The sequence below is a fragment of the Macrobrachium nipponense genome, chromosome 11 (assembly GCF_015104395.2).
Source record: "Macrobrachium nipponense isolate FS-2020 chromosome 11, ASM1510439v2, whole genome shotgun sequence".
In the NCBI taxonomy this organism is placed as follows: domain Eukaryota; kingdom Metazoa; phylum Arthropoda; class Malacostraca; order Decapoda; family Palaemonidae; genus Macrobrachium; species Macrobrachium nipponense.
Genome location: NC_061087.1, coordinates 8440157 through 8457747, shown reverse-complemented (window position 1 = coordinate 8457747; position 17591 = coordinate 8440157). Strand labels below are relative to the sequence as shown.

Genomic DNA, 17591 nt, shown 5'->3' with positions numbered 1-17591 from the left:
TTGAACACCTCTAAAGTGACAAAAAGTCCCTTTAGAAAGTGGTTCAACTCTGAAGTGCTCCACGTCGCTCTGACCGATCCTAAGGAGTGACGTCTAGAGGCCTCCACTAAATTGGAAAAGTCGGCATCTGCAGAGGCAGGTAGAGAAAGACCCATAGTCTCTCCTGTCCCATACCAAATACCTCTCTTTCCATGTAATTTGGAAGGAGGCATGCAGAATACCGTCTTTCCTAACTCCTTCTTCTTGTCCATCCAAGAATCTAAAGAATGGAGTGCCTTCTTCATAGATATCGCAGGCTTCATTTTCAAAAAGGCCGAAGATTTTGCCGTAGCCGAGCTCGAAAAGAGAGAACGAGGAGAAGGAGGAGCCGCCGGACTAAGAGAATCTCCAAATTCTTGAAGTAATAATGAGGCTAAGACTTTATAACTAGATAGTCCCTCATTAGCAGGAGGTTCGTCATCAGACAACTTGTCTAACCCTCGATCAGACGAAGGAGAAAGTTCACGTTTGGAGGGAGAGTCCTTCCAAGACCTCCTATGCTCTGAAGGAGAGGAGCTCCTATTTGGAGAAGAGTCATAACCTCCAGGAACGAGTCCCCGACTCCTGCCTCCTGGCTCTTGACTCTTGCCTCCTGACTCCTGCCTCCTGACTCCTGCCTCCTGACTCCTGACTCCTGCTGATATTGTGCAGGCAATTAATGAAATTAAAAATGGGGCTGCTGCAGGGCCGGATGGAGTCCCTGCTATTTTGTTAAAGAAAGTAGTTCATTCTATCGCAAAGCCACTTGCAATATTATTAAGACAAAGTGTAGATACAGGCAAGATTTATGATGAGCACAAATTAGCATATATCACCCCTACTTTCAAAAGTGGATCAAGACTAGAGGCAAGTAATTATAGGCCTTGTGATCTAACATCACATATTATGAAAGTGTATGAAAGGGTAATGAAGAAAAATATTATGAAAAATTTAATAAAAAATAATTTGTTTAATATAGGACAACACGGTTTCGTACCCGGAAAAAGTACACAAACCCAACTGTTAGTCCACCGTGAGAACATATTCAAAAATATGAAAAGCGGAAATGAAACAGATGTGGTTTATTTAGACTTTGCAAAAGCTTTTGACAAAGTAGACCATAATATATTAGCAAAGAAAATTAGAAAACACAATATCGTAGATAAAGTAGGAAGATGGTTAAAAGAATTTTTACACAACAGAAAACAGATAGTTATTGCAAACGATGAGAAATCGGATGAAACCAAGGTAATATCCAGTGTGCCACAAGGTACGGTGCTAGCTGCAATATTGTTTGTTATTATGATTGAAGACATAGACAGTAATGTTAAGGATTCGGTAGTGAGTAGTTTCGCTGATGACACAAGAATAAGTAGAGAAATTACTTGTGATGAAGATAGGAACGCTCTACAAAGAGACCTTAACAAAGTATATGATTGGGCAGAGGTAAATAGGATGGTATTTAACTCTGATAAATTTGAATCAATAAATTATGGAGACAGAGAAGGAAAGCTATATGCATATAGGGGACCTAATAATGAGACAATCACAAATAAGGAAGCAGTTAAAGACCTTGGTGTGATGATGAATAGGAACATGTTATGCAATGATCAAATAGCAATTCTGTTGGCAAAATGTAAAGCAAAAATGGGAATGATGTTACGGCACTTCAAAACAAGAAAAGCTGAACACATGATTATGCTTTATAAAACATATGTTCGTAGTCCACTTGAATATTGCAATATGATATGGTACCCACACTATCAAAAGGATATTGCACAAATAGAGAGTGTACAAAGGTCCTTTACAGCTAGAATAGAAGAAGTTAAGGACCTAGACTACTGGGAAAGACTACAATCCTTAAAATTATATAGTCTAGAAAGGAGAAGAGAACACTACATGATAATTCAGGCATGGAAACTGATAGAAGGAATAACAGAAAATATCATGGAACTAAAAATATCAGAAAGAGCAAGCAGAGGTAGATTAATAGTGCCCAAAACTATACCAGGAAAAATAAGGAAAGCACACAGGACATTAATCCACTACGCACCAGCATCGATAATGCAGCGTCTATTCAATGCGTTGCCAGCTCATCTGAGGAATATATCAGGAGTGAGCGTAGATGTGTTTAAGAATAAGCTCGACAAATATCTAAACTGCATCCCAGACCATCCAAGATTGGAAGATGCAAAATATACCGGAAGATGTACTAGCAACTCTCTGGTAGACATTAGAGGCGCCTCACACTGAGGGACCTGGGGCAACCCGAACGAACTGTAAGGTCTGTAAGGTCTAAGGCCTCCTGACTCCGGACTCCTGCCTCCTGACTCCGGACTCCTGGCTCCTGCCTCCTGACTCCTGCCTCTTGGCTCCTGGCTCCTGCCTCTTGACTCCTGCCTCCTGCCTCTTGACTCCTGCCTCCTGACTCCTGCCTCCTGCCTCTTGACTCCTGCCTCCTGCCTCCTGGCTCCTGCCTCCTGCCTGGATGCCTCTACACTCCTGGCTCTGGGCTCCTGCCTCCTGGTTGACTCCTCACTCCTGGCTCTTGGCTCCTGCCTCCTGGGTGACTCCTCACTCCTGGCCGGTGCCAGACGTCTGATCGGTTCATCCAGGTTCGTACAGGAAACCTCACCTCGAGTAGGAGTATCGATCCTGGCGGCAGATACCTCCATACGTCTGGAGGATCTTTTGATAGGAAGGGAAGTGTCTTTCCTTCTAGGAGGCTCCTTTGACAGAACTCCTACAAAAGACGAAATCTGTTCTTGCATCGCCATCATGAATCTCTTCGTAGCCTCCTCTTTATCCTCTTCGGGAGGAGGGGAAGGAGGAGGGGAGGAGTCCATAGCCCCCACCTCCTGCCTCCTTCTCACTCTGGTTGAAAGAATGGCTCTTCTTGGCCTTCTTCACTCCCGAGGGAGACTCCTCAGGGAAGTTTTTCTGGGCTCGAATCAATAGTCAGGAGCCTTCCAACTCCTCTTGAGAGGCCGAGATCGATCTGAATCTCTCCAATCACGTCTCGGAGATGAAGATCCCGACGACGAAAAACACTCACGCAGGACGCTTTTACAATAGCGATCCTTGGCAGTCTGGGGTGTCACAGAAACCGCCGAAGGGACACCTGATCGGTGGGGATTCTCCACAACCTCCTTTCGGTTTTCGACATTCCTCCTCCTCTGGGCATGTGAGCTTGGAAGAGGTCTAGACCTAGGAGCGTTGCTGAGCCGACCAGATGCCCCCTCCACTACACTGGGAACTCATATCACTGTCCACTGAAAAATCACTAGCCTTACCTTGTATGGCAGCCATTTTGTTTTCCATCAACTTGAAGGCTGCTTTTAGATCCGCAAGTTCTTTTGCTGGATCTACAGGTTCTGCAATAGGAGAAGGGGCTGCAATGGAAGGAGAAGTAGCAATACTTACCCTTGGGGAAGCTCCCAAGCTTGGAATTAGTTCAGATCTAGAACTACTTAAACTTCTATACGAAGCCTTCCTCACTCTTTCTCTCTCTAACTTTTTAAAATAATTAGTTAGATTCTTCCATTCGTTCTCACTCAAGTTCTCACATTCCTTACAAGTATTAGTAAAAGAACATTCATACTCCCTGCAAAACCCTTGCATACCGTGTGAGGGTCTACCGAAGCTTTCGGCAACCTCACCTTACAGCCTACATTCACACAACGTCTCACAACCATTCCAGAGTCAGACATTCATTATTAAAGAAAATTCCAAAATCAAGTCCACAAACAGTCCACAAAAGCGTATGCCAATCCAACAATCCAGATACGTCACCAAAAGTCGGTCAAGAAGATCAATTGCCGGTGAAAAAAGAAAAACCAATCGAGAGGAACCAACAACAATGTTGATGGTCCGGGCGACAGAAGAATTCTGATTAGAAAACGGGAATGGTTCCTAGTCCTGCCACCCAGGGCAGGGCGGTAGATCACCTGACCTACCGGTAGCGTGTGCCGCGAAATTTGAAATTCTGTCGGAGACGACGGAGTCTATAGCTAAGTATATATCTGGCAGGGAAGTTGAATGTATAAAACACCATTTTAAAACAGTAAATGAACATTACAGTAATTTACAATAAAGGCACTAAAACACAATAATTACAGTACAGGTACTGAAGCAATCTACTGATGCTAGACTAATGAACTTGTGCTATGACTTTTAGGATTATCATGCTGTAAACAAGAAAAAATAAAAAACAAGCACAGGTAAGCAATAAAAGAATACATGCATTAAGAAAAAAACAGTAAATTCTTACCTTTTCGACTTCCTGTACATTTTGTTCAGAAGTAGCTGTAACTGTTTTGAGCAAATCGTCTTTTGTTTGAGAAACTTTGTGTGGTGCACTGGGAGTAATTTCTCTTAAAACATCTCGAGTTTCTTTATTCTCTGTCGATCTGTAAGGTTGATTACATTATCTAATAAAGTACATGCAGTGGAGTTTCAATCAAATTTCCTCTGTTATAGCATTTACATCCTTTTTTACTCTCCTTATTTAAGGTCATACACAAAATTGAGTACAGCGGACCCCCATATTCGTGGGGGATGCGTCCCAGACCCCACAAATAGCTAGAATCTGCGAATATGTAGGACCCCTATAAAAATGCTCAAAACTGCCTATTTTGTTAATTAAAACTCAAGAAAAACCCACTAAAAATGCTTAAAACTGGTTTTTTAATGTAGTTTTATCACTAAGTGCATTTAATCATGAAATTGATATGAAAATACTGTAATCTGTGGATATTTCTCATAAAAAAATGTGAATAGGAAAATTTCCTGTGAATAATGGGTAGATAAGGCCCAAGAGAAATCTGAATATGGGAGCCCACAAATGCTGGGAATGGGAATACGGGGGGGTCAACTGTATACATAAATAAAGCAATACATTTTTCAATGCCCCACTATTATATACATAAATAAAGCAATACATTGTTCAATGCCCCACTATTATTATTACATACATAAGTCAAGGAATTCTTATTCAAATATATACTCTTCCAATTCAAGTTACATGTGCACTTTCATAAACAGCATTACGTACTGTATACATACTATATATATCACAAATTCTTGGTAATTTGTATTTTTCCTAGCTATACTTACCTCAAACTACTTTAATAGGTGGAAAATTCTGGATGTCTACCATCCAGAAAAATCTGGTTACCCCTTCCACACCTAGCCAGGTACATGCCCCGAGGGCCAAGGCTACGCGACCCACGACCTCCAACCTCAGTGCTTTCCACTCCACTTGGTTCCTGCCCTAAGGTACTTGTGGATGGTAGGGAGGGTCTGAAACCTAAGTAGTTCGAGGTGAGTATAGCTAGGAAAAATACAAATTACCAAGAATTTGTGACTTGTTCTGATGCTGTATACTTACCTCGAACTACTTTAACAGGAGACTTATCCTTTACGAGGAGGGACTAGCTTAGGGAAGACCTGACCCCAGAGGTTGGTCCAGGGGCATACCTGTAGGGGACCCAGTCCTGCTCAAGAGAGGCAAGGGGCTGGAGAAGGGTCTGCCGAGGGCGCTGGCTGAAATGGAAGGGTAACCCGGAATAGCGACTGCTACAAGGCAATGGTTTGTACTTCTAATTACCACATAAATCCCTGTCTTACCTTCAGGTTTGTAGGGTCCCACGAAAGCTCTCCTGCGGCCCAGGGAAAGGATAAAGGAAGGGGGGATGGAGGGGCTAGGATTAGGGGGAACACACATTCATACCACCACCCCTAGAGTCCCTTGCCCGGTGGAGGCCTAAATCTGCTGTTGGCCCGCCACCACCAGACCAATTTCGAATGAATCGAGTGATTTGTGGGTGCAGTCCTTCAGGTAATGGGTTGTAAATGTGGACTGCCTCTTCCACACTCCAGCCCTTAGGATCTGGCTGACTGCAAGGTTCTTAGAGAAGGTCAGTGAGGCCCCAATGCCCCTGATGTTGTGAGGCCTGGCCCTCTTTGGGGGAGGAATACCCGCCCCTTTAAAGGGTCTCCTGATCGTTTCCCTTAGCCAGAAGATGTTGTTCTTGGAGACTGCCTTCTTCTCCCGGCCGTTAGACACCAACAGGTTCCTAATGGCTGGTTTGAGCCGGGCGGTCCTACTGAAGTACTTCCTCACCGCCCGGACCAGACAAGGGTAGATCCTGAGGATCGTCTGATCTGGTGATGGCGGGGATCGAGAACTCCATGAACCTGTCGTCCGCGATTGAGGGGTTCTGTGTCTTAGCCACGAAGGAGGGCACATACCGAACGATGAGCTCTTTCCACCCTTTCGAGTGGGAAACCTCGTAGAAAAGGTCATGAAGCTCTCCCACCCTCTTGGTGACCGTCTTCAGCGTCAGCTCCCTGTCCAAGATGTCCTTGAGGGGTTTGAAAGGGGGCTTCCTCAGGGCACCCTTGCGACGTCCCACTTCTGTGCCTTCAAGGTACGGGGGGTGGGGGGGGGTTTATTGGGGGACTGCTTGAAGCTCCTGTTTAACATTGACAGGTGCCTGGAATTCCCCAAATCCAACCCCTTCAGGAGGAAGACCTGGCCCAGGGTGGCCCTGACTCTCTTCACGGCTGCCACCGAGAGGCCTTTGTCCAGTCTCAGGTGCATATCAGGAAGTCTGCTATGTGGGGAATCTTGGCCTGCAGAGGCTTGAGACCCCTCTCTCTGCACCAGACCCCGAACGCTGACCATTTTGCCTGATAAATGGCCCCGGATGACTTCCTCAGGTACCACGACATCTGTGAGGCCACTCTCCGAGAGTAGCCCCCCCTTACTCAACAACTGATCTATAGTCTCCACCTGTGAAGGGATAGGCCTGGGAGACCTTTGTGGAACCTCTCGAAGTGGGGCTGCTTTAGAAGGTCCAGCCTGAGGGGCAACCTCCAGGAACCCTGCACTGTTAGGGCCTGGAGATCCAAGAACCACTCTCTGGCCACATGAGGGCCACCAATGTCATTTGAACACCTCTTGACCTTCTCAGTTGGTTTAACACTTGCCTTATCACCCCAAAGGCCGGGGATGCGTACACGTCCAGCTTGTCCCACAGGTGCTTGAATGTATCCACCCCTGCTGGGTTGGGCACCGGAGAGCAGAATACCGGGAGCTTTGCGTTTAGCCTCATCGCAAACAGGTCCAGGGAGGGGGAGCCCCACATCCCGATTACCTCTGCCGCTACCTCAGTGCAGGGACCATTCTGAGTCCACCACCTGTCTCTGCCTGTTTAGCCCATCCGCAATCACTTTTCTCTTTCCTGGAATGAACCTTGCCGTCAGGGTCATGCCTATGCTTGTGGCCCACACCAGGATCAACTCCGTGAGATTGCACAGGTAACGGGACTTCAGGCCACCCTGCTTCCTGACGTAAGCCACCACCGTGGCATTGTCGCACATCAGAGCTACCACCCAGTTCCTGATCCTGTGCTCGAACCCCTGCAGGGCCCTCTGGATCACAAGCAACTTCAGACAGTTGATGTGGAGCTGCCTCTCCTGCTCCAACCAGACCCCTTCCCTCGTTTCGGACTGTAGGTGGGCACCCCATCCCTCCTTCGATGCATCCATGAACAGGAGCATTTCTGGAGGTAGGTCCAAGAGGGGAACCCCCGGAGGGTGTTTGACCAGTCCAACCACCACCGGAGGGCCTCCCTGGTGTCCTGCGAGGGGAGGACAAGCTTCCGAAGAGGATCTTCCTTCGGGGGATCAGCCTTCGCTCAGGTTCCACCAGACAGGCCTCAACTTCAGCCTGCCTTTGGGGACCAGCTTCTCTAGGGAGACCAGATGACCCAGGAGTCTCTGCCACTCCCTCACTGGGAGGGGGGAGTCCTACAAGAAGGGACGAGTTATCCTCTACAGGTTGGCCAGTCTGTCCTCCAAGGGAAGGCCCTAGCCGTTCTCGTGTCTAGATCCATCCCGAGGTACACCATCCTGGTGGTTGGACAAGATGGGATTTCTCCCAGTTCAGGACTATGCCTAGCCTTGAACAGAAGTTTAAGAGCTCGTCCCTCTGCTTTGCTAAGGCCTCCCTTGAGGAGGAAAGCAACAACTAATTGTCCAGGTACTGCAGGAGACGGATCCCCCCTCCTGTGAGTCCAAGAGGACACAAGGGAGAACACTCTGGTGAACAGCTGCGGTGCTATGGACAAACCGAAGCAGAGGGTCCTGAACTGGTAGGATTTGCCTCATCTGATGCGTAAGTACCTCCTGCTGGACGGGTGTACTGGGATCTGGAAGTATGCGTCCTATAAGTCCAGGGACAACATGAAGTCCCCTTCCCTCAGGGCAGCCAGGACCGTCCTCGGGGTGTCCATTTTGAAGGGGGCCTTGCGGATGAAGGTGTTCATGATCAATAGGTCTATGACCGGCCTCCACCCCCCTGAGGACCTCTCCACCAGGAAGAGGTGACTGTAGAACCCGGGGGATGTGTCCACCTGCTGGAGGGCTTCCTTCTCCAGGAAATACTGGGGCTGGAAGGATTGTGATCCTGGTACCTCTGTCGGGATGGGCTTGTCGTCCAGGAAGGGGATCCGGTAACCATCACTGAGGACCTGCACTGTCCAAGGGTTGGCTCTGAGATCCTCCCAGTTCTGCCAATGATTTAATGATTTGAGAGGTACCCCCCCCCCCCCCCCCCCCACCCCCCCCCAACCACGGACAGAGGGGAAAAGGGGGCCTCGCATCGTACTTCCTTCTGGGGGAGTGGCCGTTTCAGCCCCTACGGAAGGCAGTAGGTCTGGGTCTGAAGGAGGACGAGGGGGCCATGGAGGAGGGCTGAGTCCCATGTCCCCCCCAAAACCTCTGGCAATCGGTTTCGGTTCAAGGTTGGAAGGGGCGGGCTGAGCCCCGTGCCTATTCTGAGGACTCGGCTGGGGGACTTCATGAGCACTACGCTGGATAAGGTTCCTGAAGGCGGAAGCCCTGTATACGATAAAGTCCTGGCTCACCTTCCTCCACCGTTCCAAGGACTCCTCCACGACCTGTTCAGGGAAGAGAGACTTCCCCATCAGCAGGGAATTCCTCAGGGCCTTGGCTTCTCTGTCGGGGAGGCTCCTGGTAACTTGGCCAGGATTGAGTCCCTCCTCCGGAATACCCAGTTGGTCCACTGTGTAATGGACTGGGTAGTGAGGAAGCTGATCGATCTTCCCCCTGACAGGACCAGCTCCTTTAACTGCGCCAGCTCCACCTCGTCCCTCAAGTCATGCTCTATGGCGAACCTGGCCACTGCCCCTGACCAGAGGTCAAGCTAGGAGGCCACGTGTACTGCAGCCTAAGCCGTAGCCTTCTTTGCCATGGCCTCCGGTTGGGAGAAGGAGACCAGACCTACCAGAAGCTTCTCTCTGACAGGCCTGGCACAAGAGAGGTAAGGGCACCTTCCACAGACTTGGGGGCAGCCACGAAGCCCTCTGGAGCAGTCTCTCCTCTGCCTGGCCTTGGCTGCCGGCAGGAGCTTGAGGGACCCGTGGGACCTCAAAGAGTTCCTGGGGCCTGCAATTACTTGATCCACATGTGCTAGAGCCTGGTAAGTGTTCCCTGCTGAGGGAAGGCTCAGAGGGGGGTTGGTTTCCTTAGGGCTGCCCAGGAGGAAGTCTACAGCCATGGACTTCCTGGCGTTCGGAGGCGGGGCGGGCTCCGCCAGATGATTCTTGGCCTTAATCAGGGCCAGGACCTGCCTAAAGATGGACTCTTTGTCTGCGGCATCCTGTCCTTCCAAGGCGCTCTGGAGAGCGTCCTGGACGAACGCCTCATCCTTATCATCCTCCAGATGGTCAGTGGGGGCCTGCGCAGGAGAGGGGGGAAAAGCCAGTGAAGCAGGGCGACTTCAACCAGGGGCTGCCGGAGGGGATGGGAGCTCCTCCAGACAAGGAGTCTCGGACCGAAGTAGCGGGGCCATCATGGGACACCCACTGTCCGAGCTTGGCCCCCGACCCCAGAGGAGAGGAATGTTAAGGAATAGAGCCTGCCTGGGAACGAGTGGCTGCCAAGGGGTGCGCTGGTACCGGGGCAGGATCCATCGAGCCGGCAGGGGGAACCGCTGGTTGGCAGAGCGGAGCACCCTTTTGTATGGCCATCATGAGTTCGGGGGCCCTCCGCAGGGACCAACCGGACGGGGAGCAGCGACGCCTTTGGCGGCATGATCTGTCCTGATGGCTGCTGCTCCTACTCCGACCCCTGCAGTCCCAGCTACGATAGGGAGAGCAGGAGTAGCAGCCTGATGAGGAGGAGGAAGAACGCGCTTGACTCCTCCTAGCACGGTGGCTCCACTAAGCTCTCCACCTCGTCCTACAGGAGGACCTATCAGAGTTGGTGGACCCCGAGGAGGAGTAATCCTTGGGAGAGAGGGGTCTTCTCTTGCTCTTCCTGCCATTGGTCCAGGGGAGAGAGTCCGAAGCTCGGCCTGGTCTGGGGCAATGGCCACTGGGGGAGCTTCACCTCTGGGGACATCCCAGCCCTTGGGTCTGACCTCCTGGGGAAGAGTGGGGGCATCTCCCAGTCCTGAAAGTCATCCTCCCGGAGAGATCTGAATGGGGTCCGGGGGATACCCGACCGTGACTGGGACTGGAACTCTGACAACCCTGTTGGCTCTCGCTGCCTCCTGTGGCAGGCCAACCCCTCGGGGCAAGTGAAGGGGAGAGCGAATGAAGTGGGGGATAACCCGACGGCTACCCCAGCTGAAGCGGACGGAGCACTTGGCTCCGCGGCCACTCGCACCGGTGCATTGTGAGCTGTGGGCCCTGGAGCGGGGTGAGCCGTTTTCCCCGACGCGGAGAGAGCGGCACTCGCCAGTGTGGAGTGAGCCACCCTCCCCAGAGTGGGGGGAGCAATGCTCCCTGGAACGGGGTGAGTCGCGCACACTGAGTGGAGAGCTGACGAAACACCTCGGCCGATGAAGGTTGATGGTTAAGTAACGGGGACAAGATCTTAGTGATACATTTCAAAAGTTTATATGAAATTGAACCAACAGTACTGATAATAGGCCGCATAGGGTTATTTTCTTTGTGCATTTTGACTAATCCGTACAGGTAAGGTAGTGAAGGAGATTTGACTGACAATTTGCCTAGTAGTTCTGTTTTATCTGTAAAGTGGTATAGATATGTTGATGATATTTTAGCTGTTCTGCCTGCTGGTATTGATGTAAATGATTTACTCTCTAAATTAAATAAACAGGTACCATCGATTAAGTTTACTCTAGAATTGGAAAAAGACAATTGCCTCCCTTTCTTAGATGTTTTGATACATAGAGAACCATTTCAATGTAAATTCAGCATTTATAGGAAACCAACCAGCAACTTAACTATGTTCATTTTTGTTCAGGCCACCATCTTAACATCAAAATATCAATTTTTTCTTCTATGTTTTTACGAGCATTGCACATTGTCAGTCCCCAATATTTGGATCAAGAAACTGAATACATAAGAAAAATAGAGAAAGATTTATGTTATCTTCACATATATTAGATATTTGTTATAATAACGCCCACAAAAAGTTTTATAGTGTAAGAAACACAGAAAAAGAAAATTCTAAGAACATTCTGTTTACCTTATTTTAACGGATTTGAAACCATTCAATCATTGTTGAAAACCTTTAAGGTCAACCTTGTTTTTTCCTATAATAACACACTAAAAGGAATGTTGCTGAAGTTCACAGAAAGAAGAGGATACTTTCTATGGAGAGCAAAGATGGAGATAATCAAGAAGTGTTAATGATTTCTGCCATTTGTTAATGTGTTTCGTAAAGTTTAGTGTTAATGTTTTCTGCCATTTTTTAATGTGTTTCGTAAAGTTAAGTGTTCATGTTTTCTGCCATTTGTCCTCCTCCTCTGTCACCACTTTCGGAGATCGCCTTGCTCGAAAGGTAAGGTTCCACATTTTACTACATATGTACGTAAAGTATTTCTTGTACCATATACACTAATACACTTTATTTACAGGTATGTACTACAATAAAGGTTACGTTAGGTACTGAATAGTCCAAATTGTTGTATTTCATTGTTTATTGGTCAATTTAGCTTTATTATAAAATTTACTGTAGTGTTTTCGAAGGGCTTGGAACAAATTAGGCAATTTACAGGTAAAATGTAGTTCAAGATACAAAAAAATCTGGTTACGAAGGCCGCTTTGGAACTGATTAATTTCGTATCCTGAGGCACTACTGTTCTGTGTTTCATATTGGTCTGATCAGTCTTGCCTTTAGTAAAGGGCTGTTAAGACCTAAAGATCTCAGGCAGTTCTCGTTTTTCATTTTCCTCGGTGGCATTACATACCTTTATTTATGCATAGCATCACATCTTAAATATTTTGTGATCAAGCTATTTATGTATGTATAATAATATATATAAAAAATATATAATATAATCTTATAATGTAAGTTTAGTAATGCAATTATAATTTTGGTAATACAATTAATGCCCCTCAGAATCTGTGTACCATGCTGTGAAATGCATGGTTTTGTGTTCAGATTCCCACATTTAAAGATAACATATTTAAGTAGTGTAACATTTCATTTTGAAACATACGTAAGACAGAGAGAAAGAATAGGAGCTTTTAAGCCTCTAGAGAAGGTTGTTATTCACAAATTGAGAAATGCCTTAGCCAGCTAATTTTTTATCGTTCCAAGCAGTCCCATGAAGAAAACAAGGGGGCCTATTCATCCTCATACACGAATGCGGCCAAGAAGCCCATACTTGATATTTCTATAGAGATGACGTAATATATTTTCATCTCGACCTTGTTTGCTCATAGGACGTGGCATTCTCGATTCATATATCTAGCTGCGTGCATTAGGGATAGCACCTATATATATCTCTCTCTCTCTCTCTTCTCTCTTCTTCTCTCTTCTCCATCTCCTCCGCTCGCGAAATCTGCGCTCTCGGTTTCCACCTCAATCTCTCTCTCTCTCTCTCTTTCTCTCTCTCTCTCTCTCTCTCATTCGCGAGACTGTTTCATTAACATAACGTAACTCACATTTATATATGAGTTGGTCACTCAATATTGTTAACTAATTGTCTTAATGTATGTGTTGTTTGTGGAATCTGAGCATAGTGTTATTAATACGTATAAGTTTTGTAAAGGCGCCCATGAAAGTGTTGAAGATCTTGAAGATTGTAACAGGCCTTTCTTTCTGGGTGAGAAGTTGCAACTGCGTATACAGTTGACCCCCCCATACTCGCGTTATCCGGATTCGCGGAAAATTCGCGCAATCTCAGTATTTTTCTATGAGAAATATCCACAAATTCCTGGGTTTTTTTTTATGAATTTCATCAGAAAATGCACTTTTTGTGATAAAACTATTAAAAAAACCAAGTCTAAAATTTTTTAGTGGTTTTTCTTGAGTTTCACCAAACAAAATAGGCTGTTTTTAGCATTTTTAAAAGGGGTTCCAACTATTCGCGGGTTCTAACTATTTGTGTGTGTGTGTGTGTGTGTGTGTGTGTGTGTGTGTGTGTGTGTCCTGGTACGCATCCCCCGCGAATACGGGGGAACCACTGTAAAGGTATTTTACAAATGTTTGGAAGTGCACTTTGAGGATTTATTTTAGTGTTTGGATAAAATGATTATTTTTACAGCATTTAGAAGCCCTTTCACGATGTTTACGACGGTTGACGGAAACCCGTTACCTTTTACATCAAAGGTAGCAGAGCTTACCCTCCAGGCAGTGACACAGGAAGAGCCCATGTCACAGCTTAGGGAGGCAGATCTCACATCATTGCTACTCCCAGGTAGGGAGGATTTGTGGGCGGATTTGCCGGCTACATTCTCGGTAGGCAAGCTCAAGCCAGACTGTGCAATCACTTTGTTTAGTGAGCGCCTCCCTAGGCTGTCAGATGCACTGATTCAAGCCAAATTTAACGCTAGGACACGTCTCGCACGGTCTCTTAACTCCCTAGTGCTGTCGGAGACGGCGGCTCTTGAGTACGCTCAGGAGACGCTGTTTAAGATCATTGCAAAGTCGTTACTTTTGAACATGCAATGTGGTGACTTGTACGACTTTGCGGTTGCTAGGAGAAATTGCAGGAAGTATGTTCTATCCGAGGCTACGATTAGGCACGAACCGAACAAGCTTCTGGCTTCCTCAATTTGAGGTGCAGACCTCTTTCCAGCTTCTGCAGTAAATGAGGTTCAGGATGAGGCATCGCATCTTAATCAAAGCATCAGGTTGCGTTGGGGTATCCCTTGTAAGCGAAAACCGGAAGTCTTCTTCCCACCCCCAGTTCTAGAGGCTAGGAAGAGGCAAAAGGCCGCTTTAAACCTTTCCAGGTTCCACAACAGCAAACCTGTGCTACAGGCCTGTACCAGTCCAGCAGGTGCCACCCGGGCCTTCGACTTCTAAGGCTCAGCCTCAGCACCATCATCAATTTGTCCTCCTTTCGCCGTCAACTAACCAACAGGCTCCCCCACAGTATACTGTGTCGCCGGCATATAACCCGGTCTATGGTAATCGGGCAATTCAACCTTTTGCCAGGGTCGCGAGGGGTGTCAGGGCTAGGGGCTCCTTTCGTCAGCGTGGAGGAACCAGAGCCCAAGGGCAAACTAGAGGTGTAAGATCTGGAAGAGGAACCAGACCATCGTCATCTCAATGAAATTTCTCAGGTAGGAGGCAGGCTGTACCTCTTTCGGCATCGTTGGGGGTTCAGCAGTTGGGCGAAAAGCATAGTATCCAGGGGCCTAGGCTGGAGTTGGAACAAGGGTCCACCTCCACCCATCACCTTCTATTAGGAACCAACCCAAGAGTTGATAGATTACTCCCGGGATCTTCTCCACAAGGGGGCAGTCTCAAGGACAAAGCATTTGAAATTTTGGGGTCGCCTATTCAGTGTCCCGGAGAAAGGCACCGACAAAGAAGGGTGATCTTAGTCTTGTCCTGTTTAAGCTTGTACATTCGTTGCGACAAGTTCAAAAAGCTGAACATCTCTCAGGTACGGACCTTACTTCCCCGTAGGGTTGTCACTACCTCTATAGGTCTTACAGACGCCTATTAGCATGTCCCGATAGCTCGGCACTTCCGCCCATACCTGGGTTTCAAACTAAAGAAAGCAGCCTACTACTTCAGGGTGATGCCCTTCGGACTGAATATAGCCCCAAGGGTTTTCACAAAACTAGCGGAGGAGGTGGTGCAGGAGCTAAGGTCTCAGGGTATATTGGTGGTGGCGTACCTAGACGATTGGCTGATCTGGGAGTTAGATAAAGACAAGTGTATGCAGGCCACAGACAAGGTCATGTCTTTCCTGGAACATATAAGGTTCAAGATCAGAAGGGCCAAGTCCCGTCTGACCCCGGAGTCCAAATTCTAGTGGCTAGGTATCCATTGGGACTTGGAATCACACACTCTTTCCATTCCATCAGGAAAGGGGAAGTAGATTGCCAGGGCAACAAGACAATTTTTAAAAATGCAAAAAGACTTCTAGGAGGAATCAAGAGAGGTTCCTAGGCTTGCTCCAGTTTGCCTCAGTCACAGGCATTCTGTTGACAGCCTTAAGGACATCAATCGGGTTTGGCGTTCTAAGGCCAATGTCAGTTGTCGGGACAAGATCGCCCAGATACCTCTGCTCCTCAAGAAACGTCTCTGTCCTTGGGCAAAGGCCGCGAACCTAGCCAAGGAGGTTCCGTTGCAGTCCCCTCCCTCGTCCCTAGTGGTGCACAAGGACGCATCACTCACAAGTTGGGGAGGTTATTCACAGCACGTGAAGGTTCAGGGAACTTGGTCACCTCAGTTCCAAATGCTTCACATCATTGTCCTGGAAGCTATGCCAGTGTTTCTGACCTTGAGGAAGATCCGTCCTCCGAAGAAAACTCATATCAGGTTGGTCCTCGACAGTGCGATAGTGGTACACTGTATAAACGGGTGGTTCAAAGTCAAGTCATGTGATCACGTGATGGTAGCAAATTTTTTCTCTAGCAGCCAAGAACACCTGGCATCTATTGGCTACCCATCTGGCAGGAGTCCACAATGTCGTAACAGACGCACTGTCCCGATCAGTCTCCCTGGAGTCAGAATGGTCTCTGGAGCGGGAATCTTTCAAGAGAGTTTGCAGGAGGGTACCGGGTCTGGAAGTAGATCTGTTCGCTACAGAGGCAAACCACAAGTTGCCTTGTTATGTAGCCCCGAATCTGGACCCTCTGGCATACGCTACGGATGCACTAAGTATAGGTTGGTACCAATGGAGGAAATTTTATCTATTCCCTCCAGTGAACCTTCTTCTGAAGGTGCTACACAAGCTGAGACCTTTCCAAGGCCTTAGTTTCCCCTTCTCCTGGAGATAGCTCTTCGTCCTCACCCTCTCCTGGACTTGAGGTTGTCACAACAAGTACAAACCAGGACTGTGTTCGAATCCTCAGTTCTTCACAAAACCCTAACTTTATGGATTTCATGAAGTTTGCAGGTAGGAGAGTAGGGGACATTGATCCACAGAACATTTTGTTCTTGGAGTCAGACAAAAGAGAATTTACACTTCGTCAGTATGATTGAGCAGTTAAGGAATTAACAACATTTCTCAAGTAATCAAATACCAAAGTAATGACAAGGAACGTGGCTATACCTTCTTCAGGACTTTATTCAAACAAGGCTTGGCAGATGCCACAATAACAACCACTAAGTCAGCTCTGAAAAAGGTTTTCTTCTCGGGTTTGGTATAAATCTAACCGAGTCTTATTTCACGTCAATTCCAAGGGCATGCGCACGTCTGCGGCCCGTTCACAGGCCATCATCAGTGTCATGGTTTCTTAACGATGTTCTCAGGCTAGCTTCTAAAATAGACAACTTAGTGTGATTATCAAACCCTTTTTGCGTAAGACATTATTTTTATTAAATCTGGCTTCAGCTGCCAGGATATCGGAGCTGTCATCATTAGCTAGGGACCGAGGGCATATAGAATTCTTTTCTTCGGGCGCCAAGTTGCTTTCTCCAAATAAAGAATTTCTGGCTAAGAATGAGGACCCTTTGGTGAGGTGGTCCCCATGGAAGATTGTCCCGTTTCCGCAGGATACATCTTTATATCCTGTCAAAAACTCTCAAGGACTATTTATCTAAGACATCTTCCTATTCCGGAGGCCGGCTCTTCATTAGGCAGAGTGGTGGTACCATATCATTACAGGGTATTAGACAACAAATTTTGTATTTTATTAAGAAAGCCAGCCCAGGGTCATTTCCCAGGGTGCATGACATTCGGGCTATAGTAACTTCTATAAATTTCTTCAAACATATGAACTTTGATGATCTAAAGAAGTATACTGGTTGGAAATCGCCCTCGGTGTTCAAAAAGCATTACCTTAAGTCTTTGGAGGGTCTTAAATATCATACCATAGCAGGGGGGAGACCACTGTCCCCTGCTATAACATCAATATAGTGCTGTCCTTGTGTCATACGGATCTTTTCCTTTATGACAGCCTCATTAATATTCTACCTACCTCAGCAGTTATATTTGTTATATATATTATTATTTCTGATCAATCTTGTATTTCATTTTAGGAAAATGTAGCTTGGTGTTTTCTCTGGTACAATTTCACTGAGCGACACGGCCGAGCCCAGAAAAGGGATTTTGACGTAGGAAAAATCTATTTCTGGGCGAGTGAAATCCCCCTAGTTTTACC

The 17591-nt window shown here is 47.2% G+C and overlaps 1 protein-coding gene across 7 annotated transcripts in view; it reads right to left on the bottom strand.

Moving 5' to 3' along the window:
• Nucleotides 1–17591, bottom strand: part of LOC135219417 (mitochondrial coenzyme A transporter SLC25A42-like) — a 110881-nt gene that overhangs the window by 25612 nt on the left and 67678 nt on the right. For all 7 annotated transcript variants that reach the window (XM_064256293.1, XM_064256370.1, XM_064256217.1 and 4 more), the window contains exon 3: nt 4289–4427. In XM_064256293.1, coding sequence (XP_064112363.1) covers nt 4289–4427 — 139 coding nt within the window. The remainder of the gene's footprint in view (nt 1–4288; nt 4428–17591) is intronic.